Source organism: Salvelinus alpinus, chromosome 22, assembly GCF_045679555.1.
Source record: "Salvelinus alpinus chromosome 22, SLU_Salpinus.1, whole genome shotgun sequence".
In the NCBI taxonomy this organism is placed as follows: Eukaryota; Metazoa; Chordata; class Actinopteri; order Salmoniformes; family Salmonidae; genus Salvelinus; species Salvelinus alpinus.
In genome coordinates, this window is record NC_092107.1 from 30152450 (window position 1) to 30170828 (window position 18379).

The window sequence follows — 18379 nt, forward strand, 5'->3', positions numbered from 1 at the left end:
GATTTCCACCTGGGTAATGCCCATTGCTCGTGTTTCGTGGCCCAAGCAAGTCTCTTCTTCTTATTGGTGTCCTTTAGTAGTGGTTTCTTTGCAGCAATTTCGACCATGAAGGTCTCCTCTGAACAGTTGATGTTGAGATGTGTCTGTTACTTGAACTCTGAAGCGTTTATTTGGGCTGCAATCTGAGGTGCAGATAACTGTAATTAACTTATTCTCTGCAGCAGAAGTAACTCTGGGTCTTCCTTTACTGTGACGGTCCTCATGAGAGCCAGTTTCATCATAGCGCTTGATAGTTTTTGCAACTGCTCTTGAAGAAACTTTTGAAGTTCTTGAAATGTTACTCATTGACTGACCTTCATGTCTTAAAGTAATGATGGACTGTCGTTTCTCTTTGCTTAATCTAGCTGTTCTTGCCATAATATGGACTTGGTCTTTTACCAAATAGGGCTATCATCTGTATACCACCCCTACCTTGTCACAACACAACCGATTGGCTCAAACGCTGAACGCATTGAGGAAATAAATTCCACAAATTAACTTTTAACAAGGCACACCTGTTAATTGAAATGTATTCCAGGTGACTACCTCATGAAGCTGGTTGAGATAATGCCAAGAGTGTGCAAAGCTGTCATCAAGGCAAAGGGTGGCTACTTTTATTGAATCTCAAATATAAAATATATTTTGAACACTTTTTTGGTTACTACATGATTCCATATGTGTTATTTCATTGTTTTGATGTCTTCACTAGTATTTAACAATGTAGAAAGTAGTCAAAATAAAGAAAAATCCTTTGACTGGTACTGTATATACTAGGCGGTGTCAGAGGAAGGCCCACAAAATTGTCAAAGACTCTGGTCACCCAAGTCATAGACTGTTCTCTCTGCTTCCGCAGGGCAAGCAGTACCGGAAAGCCAAGTCTAGGTCCAAAAGGCTCCTTAACAGCTTCTACCCCCAAGCCATAAGACTGCTGAACAATTAATAAAATGGCCAACCAGACTATTTTCATTGACACCCCCCCTCCTTTGTTTTTACACTGCTGCTACTCGCTGTTTATTATCTATGCATGGTCACTTTACCCCTACCTACATGTACAAATTACTTCAACTAACCTGTATCCCCGCACATTGACTTGGTACCGGTACCCCCTGTATATAGCCTCATTATTATTATTATTATTCTATTGTGTTACTTTTTTATTTTCTTAACTGATTTGTTGGTTAAGGGTTTGTAAGTAAGCATTTCACAGTAAGGTCTACACCTGTTGTATTTGGCGCATGTGACAAATACAATTTGATTTGGGAAGCTTGATTTTGGAAGAAGCTAACCACTTAGCTAGATAACTAGCTACTAAATTAGCAAACCAAATACACAACTGCAGAGCATTTAGCACATTTTAGACACTTAATATTTATAAGATATCTAGCTGGCAAACATTTAGTTGTGAATTCCATACTAGATCATCTGGTGCATGTTGCACAACAGAGAGTGACTCTTGTCGTTGTGTACTCGTAAACAAACACCACATGACGGAACAACCGGTAAGTTTCATAATGAAAAATTGTGACCAGTGAAATGAAAAACGCAATCTTTATCTCCTAACATATTGCAAAAGTCGACTGCAGGTATTTGCTTAACAAATAACTACAAATATGCACAAAAAAGAGTAATACTTCAAAGAAATAGTTTCAACGGTATTGACTGTATTGAAAAAACATCCCGTAGCCATTTCCAAATACCCGGTATACAGCCCAAGACTACTTTATTACCATGGTAGCAGGGCCACACGCACCAATATTATCACCTGTAATATTGCCATGGTTAAACCTCACCATTCTGCTTTGGTCTACACAAAAGAGGGAAACCTATTCAGTTGTTCAACTGAATGCCTTCAACTGAAATGTGTCTTCCGCATTTAACCCAACTGTCCCCTCTGATACAAAGCCTTCATTATGTTCAATCCCAAATTGACTGGTACTCCATAACTGTGACCCGTAGTCCCTAAGTGTCAAAGTGTTCAGGCTAGGGGTCTGTTTTGGATTGGGAAAGTCTCTTGGCGTTTGTTGACTGATTCTTCCTGTATTATCTCTGTAGCTGCGGAAGGCCATCGAGGGCTCTGTGGCGGTGAAGGGGGTGAAGGTGCGCCCCCCTCTGTCCAGTTTCCGGGACAGCGGCACCAGTGGCACCAGCAGCAGCAATAGCGAGAACGAAGCCACAGAGCTCCACAAGCTGTGGGACCGCCACAAGTCCATGTCCCTCCCCCGGGAGCACCTGGCCTCTGACTCTGACGAGAAGTCCCAGTGAGGGGGATGGGGACAGGGAGATGGGGACATATTTTTGGGAGAGGTATATTGGATGGGGATTGGGACAGGTAAATGTAGACAGGTATATTGCCGAGGAGGGGGGAGGAGTAGGATGAGCGTTGACCCCCCCCCCCCCCCCCCCCCCCACTTAGAAACCACAACCGATGCTGCAACCTCATAGCTTGGATCAATATTTAATTCTGGAATATAGAGTTCTCGCTTCCTCTCCTTGCCTTCCTTTCCATCCCTCTCTCCTTTACCCCTCCTCCCGGTGGGCCTTTGGGCCCTGCACTTACTCAACTCAAGGGATTGACTCACCACAGACTGGACCCTGCTCTCCACTAGGTTTGGGGGGGCCCACAACAGAATAGATCTGTGTGTTAGGGAGGGGAGAGGAGTTAAGGTGTCACTGCTTAACAAAGTTTGTCAGAACAAAATGTATAGAATGTGGTTTGACTGTAAAAGGGATTGCATTTTCTTTTTTTGCCAACTTTGGTATTGGTGAGGAAATGTTCAAAGTTTGTTTGCATTTTGTGGACCTGTAAACGTTTCTTTCTGACCAGTCTTCCATATGCAGACGGTTCAACAGTGATAAGAAGATAGGCTTGTGTACCGGTATGGATGTGAGTGTATGTATTGAGTGCATGGACGTATTGGTTTGTATGTATTTACACGAAGAAGGTAGCGAAACCAACCACCTGCTTTAATTCCTTTGTGATTTGAATCTTCTTATCAGACACATTTCAGTCTTAACATTCCAGCTGTGTTCTAGTTTGTTCCCATCTGTTTTAGTGACCTAGAACTGGAAATAAGTAGCCTAGTGGTTAGAGCGTTGGGCCAGTAACCGAAAGGTCGCTGGTTCGAATACCTGAGGCAACAGGGTGAAAAGTCTATCTTTGAGCAACACTTAACCCTAATTTGCTCCAGGTGTGGCTGACCCGGTAAAACAACAACAACACATTTCCCTGCAACTATCTGTGACAATAAAATGTAAAAAAAAAAAAAAAAAAAAAAAAAAAATCACCTTACCTCTGTAGAGAGAACCACATACTGTTCTGGTCTCACATTGGGAGATGTCTTCACCACTCTCTCTCTGTCCTCTCCCTCTACCCCTATTCTTTTCTGTGTTACATTAGTGCTTGAGTCTGGGTGAGAGAATAGTCTACTCTATGCAAACAGATGTACAGTATGTAGGTATTCTGTAGAATGGTGAAAACATGTGTTAACATTTACCTTTCAGCATGCTTCAACACACATGCTGTGCAATCCTTTAAGAAAACACGGCCTCAAAAACACACACACAGATTTTAATAAGAGCCAGTCCAAGAGAAGAGGGCTTTCTTTAGGTGTAGCTCTTAATAACCCTAACTGAGTATGTTGGGCTAGGGAGGGGGGAGGAAGAGGGAGAGTGAATGGAAGAATGAAAGATCACAGAATGAAAGCATTTTCTGTTATCTAATCTGCTGCGTTAGGGAGTTTTCTTCAATAGAACCCAGGGTAGCTTTCTGGTTGGCCAACTTCACATCCCCACTGTCCACTATCCAGTAACACTACGGTGATCAGAGTAAGGTCAGACCCAGACCACATAGAACCAGTTTAAATAATGCTGACCAGTAGCCAACTGACTGAAACTAGATATCTGAACTAACTGACCAATGATCAAACACTACCGATCGGTGATCTATACATGAACTATGATAAAGCACTCCATTCCTACTACAGTATGAGTTATCAATAGTCCTACTGATATATAGAGCTGCCTAGAGGAGGTCTGGTTATATGGTTAAGAGTCTGACCTCTTGATTTTGACTTATTCATGTATTTTCCTCACGACAGTTGCTGGCTTTTTTAATGTGCTGCATGGTTTCCTTAGTCATTTGAATGTATTTAACTATTAAGTATGTTTTGCTTGGTGATATAAGCTCCATACTGCACAAGCCCAGTGTGCAGCTTCCAATCAGATCACATACAGTTCCTTATTGAATTGTCGGCAAAAAAAAAGTAAGTATGGCCACTACTCGTTTTCTTTCAGTCTCTCACTCGCTCATTCGCTCTCTCTCACTGATTGATTAACAGGCAGGGGTCATTTTGAGGCTTCTTTCTTCCTCTCTCCTTTGTAATGTTTGCACTGAAAGGCCTGATGCCTCTGAAAAGGACTGAGCAGAGTCACTTCCTGTGTCAAACACTCCTTCCACCTGCAATTGTTGTTATTTGGATATTACTGTTTTCACCCAGCAATGTCATAATTTCTGCTCACATACACAAGCTCAGAGTATCTGACTGGTTATACACATTCAGATTCCTTATTCAGTGCCACATTGAATAAAGCACACACACACACACACTGACTGACATTGTTATTGCATGAATAGGTTTTCATTTCAGTGGTGAGTTCTTGCCTTGTTCACCACCACTGAAAAGAAAATACACACACACATATACATAAACACACACACTAACATGTTCACAGACTGACATGCCCATCCTCACATGCAGAGAGAGACACTCACACACCTTGAGTGACAGCATGGCTTTGCATGAAGGAGTGCATGTGACTTTGAAGGCTGTGTTTTCATATTGTTAGAACTTTGACCAACAGAACATATGAGAAATATTTTGTTGTGTACACAGGGTTGGGTAGGTTTCTTTCTAAATGTAACCCTGTGTGTATATCATTTTAATGGACAATGTCAATATGCTGATGGCTATTTTGTTGAATGTTTTTATTCTCACTTATTTTGCATCTTTTCTCATTGAATTAGTTTTGATCTAGGTTTGATTGGCATTCATTCATCCAATGAGCTTTAATCATGGCTTATTTTGGAAAAGGAGATGGGCTTTTTGGGGAATGTGTGGATTTAAAACTTTGCTATAGGTTTACAGATTTAACATATTTAACATCATTGCTGTAATACATGATTGTTAATTTAAAATCTAACTGATCTACATTGCTATCTATCGAGTTGCTCTTCCTGCAACTCCTTTTTAGTTTTTGTTGCGTATTTCTCTTCCCTGTCTGATTGTTATAAAAAGGTCCAATGTTCAATGTTTTTCCAGCCTTGCAGCATGTACCCAACATTTCTACAATGTTTATATATGTAATTTGTATAATGCAAGTAACACTATAAAGTAAGCAGAATGAGACCCACTACCTGAAGTAACAGGAACATTTAACCAACGTTTATAGAATGTTTAAAGGACCCATGGGTGTTCTCGTGGTCTGTATGACATCGTCATTTCACAAGTGCCTACATCATCCTGGCCCCTGCATGGTAACAGGGGTAGGATAGGTTTTCTCTGTAAATGAATGTGATAAGTTTGAGGGATAGAAATAACTACCCATGTCTCTGCATTTGATATATATACACACACACACACGGAGGATGTGTCAGTACAGTGTGCAATTATCCATAATCACCATGGCAACTCTCCATTGTCAGTCCCCAAGCTTGCCAAAGGGACCAGCGAAAATGCACGTTTGATTTGCTTTAGTGTTTGTATTTTTCAGATGGGTTTTTCATTATTTTGTGTTTCTCTTTAGTCATTTTCTTCTTATTTTCCTTTTCCGTTGTCTATGGCATCATTTACTACAAGATAGATATTTTAGGGCAGGCGCATATTTATTAATAGGTGTTAATCAAAATAGAAGAATCTGATTTGTTAGTTTTTTTATTATTTCTATTTGAATGATTAGATTATCAACTTGTGCAATAATGATTGTTCATCTCACTTTCTAACCAGATTTTAATATATGACTTGACATGAATGTAAGAACCTTATTTTTTGTGAAGAAATTGAAAAATGTTAAACAATATGTATGTAATGACACACACTGTCTGTTTGGTCCCAGGTCATTTCTGGATTCTGCTGCTTGTACTGTCTCTGTCTGACTCTGGACTGTATGATGTGTTATAGGCCCACTACGGAAACCCACTGGGGTCGAACCAGCCAGAGCTTAACAAGTCCAGTGCTATTTTTCACAATTTTTTTAAATATCAGGGATGAATAAAGAAATTTTTAACAAATGGGAGTCTGGAATCTTCCTTTACCTCACCCCTCTTTTTCTCTCATCCCCCCTCTCCTCCCAGAAGCTGAAGAACAGCAACTGTTTTTTTTTCTCTTTCTGTTTTTCTATCGCTCTCTCATTCTTTCCCTCTGGAGTGTGTTTGTTGTTAAAAAAATCTGTTTTTCTGAGTGAAATGCCATCTGTACTGAAATGGGCAGATAAATGCTTAATTATAGCTAAATGGGTTAATTTGTTAAGGTGTGAAAAGTATACCTCTCTCCCTGTGGAGCCTAGCGTCTGTGTTTCAGACAGCTGTGCTGTAGAGTAGGGTGTGTTTTAAACTGCCCCGTCCCTGCTGTTCCAGATGAGATAACAGTCCCTTTTCTGACGCCTTTTGTTCTGGATTATGTCACCGTGTAATCTGTAATCCCTGTAATCTGACCAACACTCAACACTGCAATCTGACATGAGACCTAACACTGCCCAATCCTGTTAGAGAGAGAAACAGAGTATGTGTATGATGGAGAGAAAATGGTACAAAACAAAATGGCAAATGGTACAAAACAAAACAATTTTTTACCCATCTTCTGTAGTTTATTGGCATACAAGTAATTTGTATTGTGGTGGTGGTGCCGGTGCTAGTTTTTGATGGTGGTGCTAGTCCTTGGAACAGTTTTACACATGCTCAATACAACCACTTTCAGTTTCATCTCCTGTCCCAGGCGATGTGGACTTCATATTGATTAATAATAAATGAAGGTGTCACAGTAAAAGTCCGTCTCCCCAGATTGGCAGAGAGTAAGGAGGATACAAGGGGGGACTATTTTAACTGTGACTCATAGTCAGACAGGCAGATTGATGTAATTGCTGCTAAAAAAAAGTGCAGAGGGCTCTATGAAGAAAGTTTCCCTGAGCAAACTAAACTCTGACTTACGACTGATACTGTGTGAGCGAGAGACCTAGGAGACGGAGAGAGGAGATGACAAGCATGGGATTTCTTTTTGCTTCTCTTAAAACTTGTCAGACCAATTATCATCCAAGATACTACTGGCTCTATGGCTCTGGACAAGTATTCATTGTCAGGAAATATGCAAGAAATAGCTAGTCCCTTATTCATGAACAGAGCTCTATCTCAGGTCTACCCAGTGTGTTCAGTTTGGAGGGGGGGGGGGGGGGGGGATGTCTATCTGTAACCTGGTCTGAACTTTTCTTTGACTAGGATGCGCTGTGTATGTAATAAACCAAAACCCATGTTACTTTAATATGGTACAACGTTAATGATGCATTTTCTTTGAAGATGATTCATTTATTAAATCAACAATCAACATTAACCCATAAACAAAAATAAATCAACTGAAATCAAATCATTTTTTAACGATAGTGTTTCAGTACATCACATCTCTTCTATGTATAAAACTGGAGGGTGAAAATAGAAAACCATCTGAAGTCAGTCAGAGGTGTGGAGGTCCGAGGTGTGCCTCAGAGCGGTATGCGGGGGGTGTAGGGGGCTCCATCACCCCCATAGTGGGGATCCTCATGACACTGACCACCAGCATGCCCTCAGGGGTCAGTGTGCCACTGACCGACAGGGGGTCCATGTCCTCCGGTAGCAGGGTCTTATGGGTAAACGTATCACTGACACTCCCATCCTCCAACACCTGAGGGAGAGAGGGTATGGTGAGAGAATGAGGGAGGAAGAAGGAAGAAAAATGGAAGATGGCCAGCAGAGGAGTAAAGGAGATTGAGAAGAGAGGTAATATAATGAGGGAAGGTCAAGGAAGGTGAGAAGAGGGGGAATAGAGGATAAATCAAGGGAAGAAGGGATGGTGAGAAGAGGGAGATGAAGGTGAGAAACAGTGAGTTCAGTACATACAGATGTATCTTTTGATCACTGTTGTCGTACCAGGAAATGCAAATTGTAGTGTATTCAAGGTTTAAAAAGGCTTCTAAAGTTTGTAACTTCCACTTAAAAATGTCAGACTTGATTTGCCCTAACAAAAAATGTATCAACCCCTAGGAAAATGTCCATTAATTATAATCCACATTATTTAAAAGTCCTGTTGCTGAAGTATTTTTTTCCTGCTGTGAGAATCAGGGTCAAATTAAGATGGTGGGGAGCTGAGATCAGGCAGAGAATCACAACAAACGGTTGACCAAAGAGCAGTATTTGTCTAAGCAGGGCCTTGGGGCTGCATGGTGAATGGATGAGAGGACTGGATGTAGGTTTTATTAAGTGGTTCTCTGGCCTGTTAAAGGGGAGCTGTGACATGGTTGCCTTACAGCCTCAGCAGCGTTTCCTCTCTCTCCACTCTGCCATTTACTACTGATTACAAACTTCTTACACCTGGCTGAGGCTGGGAGAGCAGGAGGCCTAGTGAGATTATACAGTACAGATAATGGTCAGCTATAGCAGTAAAATACAGATGTTGTATCTCAATTTGATCATCCTGTTGTTGCAGGAATGTTCCTGCACAACAGGAAACGCAAACTCGTAGTGCATTCAAGGTTTAAGAAGGCTTCTAAAGTTGCAATTTCCACTTTAAAATGTCAGCCTTGATTTACCCTAGCAAAAATGTGTCAACCCTTGCAAAAAATGTCAATTAATTATAATATTCAAAACAAATCACATTTCCTGCCGGATTATTTTCCTGTTGTAGCAAACTGGCTCAAATTAAGGTATGGCATCTGTATATAGCTCTCCAATAGCCTCACCCTTCATTGGGATTCACACTTCTCCCTCATCATCCCCCAGTACACAATAACCAAACACATCATGAAACAGGACACACAATGAACACACACACATCATTGCACTTATAATTTGTACCTACAGTGTGCACACAGACACATCCTCTTTCACTAATGGGTACCCACACATACACACTATAACCTTCAGACACTCACCTTTTCAGCGTGGATGACTATGTTGTGGTTGTAGGCCATCAACACTATGTCATGAGGTTCAAACTGACTGACGTCAGCTGACATGTAGTAACTATCCCCCAACGATCTGACCACGCCCATACTGGCAGGACGACCTGTCACAGTGCCACTTGTTGGGCCTGGAGGGAAGTGCAGACAAAACAGTGAGTGGAGACATGAATATGTTGATTTATTCAAATCTTATTTTCTTGTTCTCATTAACATCACCAACTTGGGGAAGAATAAACCAGAGCAAGAGAAAATATATAAAGGAATTAAGGGAAAAAATGAGTGATTTAAAGTTTATTATCCAGTTCTTGGGGGAGGATATATTTCAGTTTTATGTAAAGACAACTGGAGAATACAGGCCATTCAAGCTCATGAGTGAGCAATGATTCTGTTTGGAACATAAAGCTAATTTAATTCCCAGAAAGAACCTGAGTGGTATACTACGAAGCAAGCTAGATCTAATCAGGCTTTTATAAAGCTAGCTAGCTTCAGGTAGCTTCGCATTCTAGGTCAGAAGGGCCGGCTCCAGTCATAAGCGACATAAGCGGTCGCTTAGGGCCCCCAGCCACTAGGGGGCCCCGAATCCAAAAAAACTCAGTTGGGGTCTCAATTTACTGTTGAGAGTTAGAATAGTAGAATACGTTAAACAAGAGTAAGTTAAACATTTGGTTGTGCGTCAGCAGTTTTTCTCTTGTTTAGTCAGTCACTGACAGTCACTCAATTAGCCATGTCAGCTAACAATTTTTCGATTGGTAAATTAGTCTAGCCAGTTATCTAAACTTGTAGTAATCATGGCCGAATACCGACCGGGCACTCGGGACACGTAGCCAGGGGCCTGGCCTCCAGTGGGCCCCCATTGATTTTGTTGGTCACTCTCACTCAGATATTATTAACGTGGCATAAATCATGGCAAAATGGGTAGAATTGCAGGAAATTAGCTTTAAACTGCAAAAATGTTATCTCTGTCCCTTGGCAAAATGTGTAGAACTACTGAAAACTTGTTTAAAACTCACAAAAAACAACTACAAAATATGTAATCAGTCCTCTTCCTCAAATGAAGACTCAGACACTTCATTCAGGATAAATGGAGTTAGCCCTGAGTTATGCTGCGTTCAAAACAACTGGGAACTTGGAAATCTCCGACTTCTGACTTCAGTGCGTTCAAGACAACTGAGGTCTCAGAAAGAAAAATAAACTCCAACTGGGAAAAAATATTTTTAACTGTCTCAGCCAACTCAGAATTCCAAGTCAGAAATTCTGGCATCTTTCTAGAGCTCCGCCCTGGAGCAGGTTAGCTCTGAAGGATTCGTTGCCATAGAAATGTACCTGAACAAAAGGTGAGCCACTTTCATATGACTGGGTTAACTCAGAGTTGACTAAAGTTACCTCGCTTACTCCTGAAACCTGGTACGTAGTATACCCCTCAGCACAAAATAGAGCCAAACTCAAGCCCCGTTTATCCCCGGTGCTAACCTGCGTCCTTTGTACCGGTTGTGTCCACATGGTCTTACTGCCCAACTGCCGAGGTAGGCAGGCACCCATTGTGTCTGGATATCTCACAAGTGTAAACGGATCTGGACAATGAAACCATTTAAATCCTAATTATTCCGCCTAAAATCATTGACAGGTGGCACCATTAATCTATGACATCAACATGTATTAAAATAAATAAATATTATTTTGAAAGAATATTTGTCAAATAGTTATCATACAGGGAGGTACCAAAGACTTACTCATAAATGCTGTCAACTGTTTTTTCTTTAAAAGTTTTACTTTTTACATATTCACTTTATTATTTACAACATATTGTCATTGTAAGACAGAGAAAAATGTAAAAGTTTGATATATTTCACAATATAATTTGTAATAATAATTTTGATTTGGGTTATTAGACATCCAGTAGCTACACACAGTCCATAAACAGTCTTTAAAGCCATCGTTATCATTTTGTATGTTTATGGCTCTGAGGAAGGTCCTTAGTTTTAATTTCCCTCTTTGGCATTTTAGCACCTATGAGAGTTTCACTGCCTCAACATTGTCCAACACTCAGGCAGGCCTCTTACAGCCTATTAAAGCATTTTAGCTAAGACACTGGAGACTGGTTGGAGCCCTATGGCAGACATCTCCCACTGTTCTGATTCATTATCTTCTTTGAGATGCTGCTTTTTCTACCAGAATACATGTAACTTCCACAGTCTCTAGCAGCTTCTGGGCCATTCCACAAATACAGTGCCTTTTGATATTTGAAGTACAAATTGTGCACCAATACTGCATTTTAAAAGTATGTTATATTAAATTAAATGCCCTGTAATATAAACCAATGGAACATTTTATAAATCAGATATTTTATATTAACAAAGATTTGCTAAAGTGCCAAAAATCTGCATTTTGACATGTCCCACGTCATGTTTTTCTGACTTCTAGGAAGATTTTAACCCACTTAACCCCTAACTTGTCCCCATCATTGTAAAGCTTTAGTTGTTCTTTTGCTTTGACGAAGTAATTTCTGAAGATGATTATTTATTTAATGTGATTGGTGATTCATTTACATTTGTCCCTCATTTAAAGGACAAGTTAACTTTTTTTATGTAATGACATGTTATAGAAGTGTTCAGACACTTTGTTTTGAGATTTCACTTGGTTTTTAGAAACTTACCCCAAAAAACAATAGACTTCCTCAGACTCGTTCTGCAATAGGGGGCCTGTGTGTGAGCATGCCCATGTTGAAGTCAGAAGTATACATACACTTAGGTTGAAGTCATTAAAACTCATTTTTCAACACTCCACAAATTTCTTGTTAACAAACTATAGTTTTGGCAAGTCGGTTAGGACATCTACTTTGTGCATGACACAAGTACATTTTCCAACAATTGTTTACAGACAGATTATTTCACTTATAATTCACTGTATCACAATTCCAGTGGGTCAGAAGTTTACATACACTATGTTGACTGTGCCTTTAAACAGCCTTTAAACAAATTATGTCATGGCTTTAGAAGCTTCTGATAGGCTAATTGACATAATTTGAGTCAATTGGTGGTGTACCAGTGGATGTCTTTCAAGGCCTACCTTCAAACTCAGTGCCTCTTTGCTTGACATCATAGGAAAATCTAAAGAAATCAGCCAAGACCTCAGAAAAACAATTGTAGACGACCACAAGTCTGGTTCATCCTTGGGAGCAATTTCCAAACGCCTGAGGGTGCCACGTTCATCTGTACAAACAATAGTACGCAAGTATAAACACCATGGGACGACGAAGCCGTCATACCGCTCAGGAAGGAGACGCGTTCTGTCTCCTAGAGATGAACGTACTTTGGTGCGAAAAGTGTAAAACAATCCCAGAACAACAGCAAAGGACCTTGTGAAGATGCTGGAGGAAACCGGTACAAAAGTATCTATATCCACAGTAAAACGAGTCCTATATCAACATGACCTGAAAGGCTGCTCAGCAAGGAAGAAGCCACTGCTCCAAAACCGCCATAAAAAAGCTAGACTACGGATTGCAACTGCACATGGGGGTCAAATATTGTACTTTTTGTAGAAATGTCCTCTGGTCTGATGAAACAAAAATAGAACTGTTTGGCCATAATGACCGTTATGTTTGGAGGAAAAGGGGGAAGCTTGCAAGCCGAAGAACACCATCCCAACCGTGAAGCACGGGGGTGGCAAGCATCATGTTGTGGGGGTGCTTTGCTGCAGGAGGGACTGGTGCACTTCACTAAATAGATGACATCATGAGGAGGACAATTATTTGGATATATTGAAGCAACATCTCAAGACATCAGTCAGGAAGTTAAAGCTTGGTCGCAAATGGGTCTTCTAAATGGACAATGACCCCAAGCATACTTCCAAAGTTGTGGCAAAATGGCTTAAGGACAACAAAGTTCAGGTATTGGAGTGGCCATCACAACGCCCTGACCTCAAGCCCATAAAATTTGTGGGCAGAACTGAAAAAGCATGTGCGAGCAAGGAGGCCAACAAACCTGACTCAGTTACACCAGCTCTGTCAGGAGGAATGGGCCAAAATTCACCCAACTTATTGTGGGAAGCTTGTGGAAGGCTACCCGAAACGTTTGACCCAATTTTAACAATTTAAAGGCAATCTTACCAAATACTAATTGAGTGTATGTAAACTTCTGACCCACTGGGAATGTGATGAAAGAAATAAAAGCTGAAATAAATCATTCTCTCTCCTATTATTCTGACATTTCACATTCTTAAAATAAAGTGGTGATCGATCTTAACTGACCTAAGACAGCAAATTTTACAAGGATTAAATGTCAGGAGTTTTGAAAACCGAGTTTAAATGTATTTGGCTAAGGTGTATGTAAACTTCTGACTTCAACTGTACATCACCATAATGAGAGCTCTGCCATTCCTAAAAGGCACATTTAGGTGTTTTTGGAGCCTTTGTCTATGTTTCATCCTTGGCCCCCATACTGCAGAACAAGCCTGAGGAAGTCTATCGCTGGTGTGTTAAGTTTCTCAAAAGCAAGTGAAATTGCATGACAAGTGTCTGGACACTCCTATAACATGCCATTTACATTGGAAATTGAGAATTGGTAAAACAAAAAAAAAGTGATCTTGACCTTTTAACGGCGAACCCTGTTACTTGAACTGAACTTTTGTTTTAATATGGTAAAAATATATTTTTAAAGAAATATTGGACATGTAAGAGTCAACTCTCTTTCGCCATTTTGTGGTAGAAAACTGAGCGTTGTTCAAAATAACTAAGTCAACCCATATTTGGATGGGCTAAAAATGATTTAACAAGTTCAATTTTTTTGTTAAGCTTGTATTCAATTGCTCCTCCCTGTTGTCCCTCAAGGGCACGTCGACAGATTTTTTATACCTAGTCAGCTTGGAGATTTGAACCAGCAACCTTTTGGTTATTGGCCCAGCACTCTTAACTGCTCATAACCACTAGGCTAGCTTTTATCCAAGGTGCAGGAGCCTGGCCCTGGAAAGCTTCTGCTCAATTTAACCACTGTTTACTGTTTTTAATTTTGCCTTTATTTAACTAGGCAAGTCAGCTAAGAACAAATTCTTATTTACAATGACAGCCTAGGAACTAGGGGTTAACTGCCTTGTTCAGGGGCAGAATGACAGATTTTTACCTTGTCAGCTCAGGAATTCAATCTAGCAACCTTTTGGTTACTGGCCCAACACTAACCACTACCTGCTGCCCCCTACCTACCATTGATGTTATTCTACCCAAACCCCCAACTCCGCCTCACCCCAACAACCCCCCACTCACCTGGGTGCCCGTAAGAGTCTTTGCAGTGTCGGCTGAAGGGGGCAAGACACAGGGGGGCCACATCCCCCTCCTCTCCAAACAGGCTTTGGGGTCCCACCCCTGCTGCCTCCAGGAAAGGCTCAAACAGGGGGTCCGCCGCCCCACCACCAGACCCCTCTGACCGGTAGGTGCTGGAACTGCTGTAGCAGGCTGACGAGCGGAACGAGGAAGAGGAGGAACGGCTGGATGAAGAGCTGGTCAGAGCCATGGTGAGAATTGGTGTCTAAAACACACATACACACACACACACACACACACACACACACACACACACACACACACACACACACACACTGAAACTACAACTCACTCAGTGAGATTATTTTACTACTAAATTGTTGACAACACACCAAGACAAAGCTGGTGGCTCTGTTGTTCTTTAGAATCAGCCCAGATACTCTTCAGAAGTCAGTAATCCCTTTTTCCACTGCACACACACTGACACTGAGCTCTCTGCTGTCTCTCTGGGTGTAATTTAACAAAGTCCCAAAGCATTCTGGGAAAGTGGCATGCTATGGCCCCAACGTGTAGTCCTCTTTTCTCCTTACAAGGTGGTGTGTCCAGTGATGGTAGCCAGGAATAACGGTAAAAGAGATAAGATGTGTGCTCCTCACGCATGCAAGTTTATATATATACACACACACACACACACACACACACACACACACACACACACACACACACACACACACACACACACACACACACACACACACACACACACACACACACACACACACACACACACACACACACACACACACACACACACACACACACACACACACACACACAAAGTAACAGAGATTACTGAGCCAAGGGGTGCACTCAGAGATGTTTTAGGTATGCGGTCAGAGATAACAGAATGAGAACAACAGGTTGAGAAGGTTGTGCGAACGTTGTTTTTTTGTTTCTTTCTTTTGTACTGTCTGACCATCATTTGACTGTCGCTCTGTACGTCCTGCTGCAGGATTCCTTTAGGATTTTTGTATGCTACGTTTGTATGCACTTTATGACAGAACATTATGTCAGTACTTTATGGCAGCACGTTACTTTATGCCAGTACTTTACTTTATTCCAGTACGTTATGCCAGTACTTTACGCCAGTACTTTACGTCAGCATGTTATGCCAGTACTTTATGCCAGAAGTTTATGCCAGTACTTTATGCCAGCATGTTATGCCAGTACTTTATGCCAGAAGTTTATGCCAGTACTTTATGCAAGTATGTTATGCCAGTACTTTATGCAAGCATGTTACGCCAGTACTTTACGCTAGTACTTTATGCCAGCACATTATGCAAGTACTTTATGCAAGTATGTTATGCCAGTACTTTATGCCAGCACGTTATGCCAGTATGTTATGCCAGTACGTTATGCCAGTACTTTATGCCAGTACTTTACGCCAGTACATTATGCCAGTACTTTACGTCAGTACTTTATGCCAGCATGTTATGCCAGAACTTTATGCCAGAACTTTATGCCAGTACTTTATGGCAGCACTTTATGCCAGTACTTTATGCAAGCATGTTATGCCAGTACTTTATGCCAGTACGTTATGCCAGTACTTTATGCCAGTACTTTATGCCAGCATGTTATGCTAGTACGTTATGCCAGTACTTTATGCCAGCATGTAACTCCAGTACTTTACCCCAGCATGTTATGCCAGTACTTTATGCCAGTACATTATGCCAGTACTTTATGCCAGCATGTTATGCTAGAACGTTATGCCAGTACTATGCCAGCATGTTATGCCAGTACATTATGCAAGTACGTTATGCCAGTACTTTATGCCAGCACGTTATGCCAGTACTTTATTTAAGTATTTTATGCAAGTACGTTATGCCAGTACTTTATTTAAGTATTTTATGCCAGCACGTTATGCCAGTACTTTATTTAAGTATTTTATGCAAGTACGTTATGCCAGTACTTTATTTAAGTATTTTATGCCAGCACGTTATGCCAGTACTTTATTTAAGTATTTTATGCAAGTACGTTATGCCAGTACTTTATTTAAGTATTTTATGCCAGCACGTTATGCCAGTACTTTATTTAAGTATTTTATGCCAGTACGTTATGCCAGTACTTTATTTAAGTATTTTATGCCAGCACGTTATGCCAGTATAAAGCTGTTGACTTGTTTATTAACTGTTACATTAGTATCTGCTCCCTTTCCAGCTGGGACTACATTTGGAGAAATGTTCTGTGAATCATGTCGATTATTCATTAAATCATTCTATACAATGGTTATAAAAACAAGTCAGTATTATAGCACATACTATGACTGTTAACATTCACAATACAATACCCATACGAAGAGAGTTACATGATTGTCATCTGCAGCCAGATGTTTTACCATTTTTATGACTGTGTTAGAAAATGAAAACTTTTCAAAGACGATATTCTCTCATGTCCAAGTCAGACTTTTCCCTGGAGATATACAGTGGCTTGTGAAAGTATTCACCCCCCTTGGCATTTTTCCTATTTTGTTGCCTTACAACCTGGATTTAAAATGGATTTGTAGGGGGTTTGTATCATTTGATTTACACAACATGCCTACCACTTTGAAGATGCAAAACATTTTTATTGTGAAACAAACAAGAAATAAGACAAAAGACACACACACACACACACACACACACACACACACACACACACACACACACACACACACACACACACACACACACACACACACACACACACACACACACACACACACACACACACACACACACACACACACACACACACACACACACACACACACACACACACAAAGTAACAGAGATTACTGAGCCAAGGGGTGCACTCAGAGATGTTTTAGGTATGCGGTCAGAGATAACAGAATGAGAACAACAGGTTGAGAAGGTTGTGCGAACGTTGTTTTTTTGTTTCTTTCTTTTGTACTGTCTGACCATCATTTGACTGTCGCTCTGTACGTCCTGCTGCAGGATTCCTTTAGGATTTTTGTATGCTACGTTTGTATGCACTTTATGACAGAACATTATGTCAGTACTTTATGGCAGCACGTTACTTTATGCCAGTACTTTACTTTATTCCAGTACGTTATGCCAGTACTTTACGCCAGTACTTTACGTCAGCATGTTATGCCAGTACTTTATGCCAGAAGTTTATGCCAGTACTTTATGCCAGCATGTTATGCCAGTACTTTATGCCAGAAGTTTATGCCAGTACTTTATGCAAGTATGTTATGCCAGTACTTTATGCAAGCATGTTACGCCAGTACTTTACGCTAGTACTTTATGCCAGCACATTATGCAAGTACTTTATGCAAGTATGTTATGCCAGTACTTTATGCCAGCACGTTATGCCAGTATGTTATGCCAGTACGTTATGCCAGTACTTTATGCCAGTACTTTACGCCAGTACATTATGCCAGTACTTTACGTCAGTACTTTATGCCAGCATGTTATGCCAGAACTTTATGCCAGAACTTTATGCCAGTACTTTATGGCAGCACTTTATGCCAGTACTTTATGCAAGCATGTTACGCCAGTACTTTATGCTAGTACTTTATGCCAGCACATTATGCAAGTACTTTATGCCAGTACTTTATGCAAGTATGTTATGCCAGTACTTTATGCCAGCACGTTATGCCAGTATGTTATGCCAGTACGTTATGCCAGTACTTTATGCCAGTACTTTACGCCAGTACGTTATGCCAGTACTTTACGTCAGTACTTTATGCCAGCATGTTATGCCAGAACTTTATGACAGAACTTTATGCCAGTACTTTATGCCAGCACTTTATGCCAGCATGTAACTCCAGTACTTTACCCCAGCATGTTATGCCAGTACTTTATGCCAGTACGTTATGCCAGTACT

General features: G+C 40.8%; 2 protein-coding genes across 3 annotated transcripts in view; one reads left to right on the plus strand and one right to left on the minus strand.

Annotated features, from left to right (window-relative positions):
• LOC139549399 (chloride channel protein 2-like) overlaps positions 1–2424 on the plus strand; it is a 260342-nt gene extending 257918 nt beyond the window's left edge. For both annotated transcript variants that reach the window (XM_071359868.1, XM_071359869.1), the window contains one exon: positions 2092–2424. In XM_071359868.1, coding sequence (XP_071215969.1) covers positions 2092–2301 — 210 coding nt within the window. In that variant the 3' untranslated portion in view covers positions 2302–2424. The remainder of the gene's footprint in view (positions 1–2091) is intronic.
• Positions 2425–7591: 5167 nt separating this feature from the next.
• LOC139549401 (heat shock protein beta-7-like) lies at positions 7592–15141 on the minus strand. Its single transcript, XM_071359879.1, has 4 exons — positions 14884–15141; positions 14495–14756; positions 9211–9368; positions 7592–7964 (listed from the first exon to the last, which is right to left on the minus strand). The coding sequence occupies exons 2-4, from the start codon at positions 14739–14741 to the stop codon at positions 7758–7760; spliced, it is 612 nt and encodes a 203-aa protein (XP_071215980.1). The 5' UTR covers positions 14742–14756; positions 14884–15141; the 3' UTR covers positions 7592–7757.
• Between the last annotated feature and the right edge of the window lie 3238 nt (positions 15142–18379).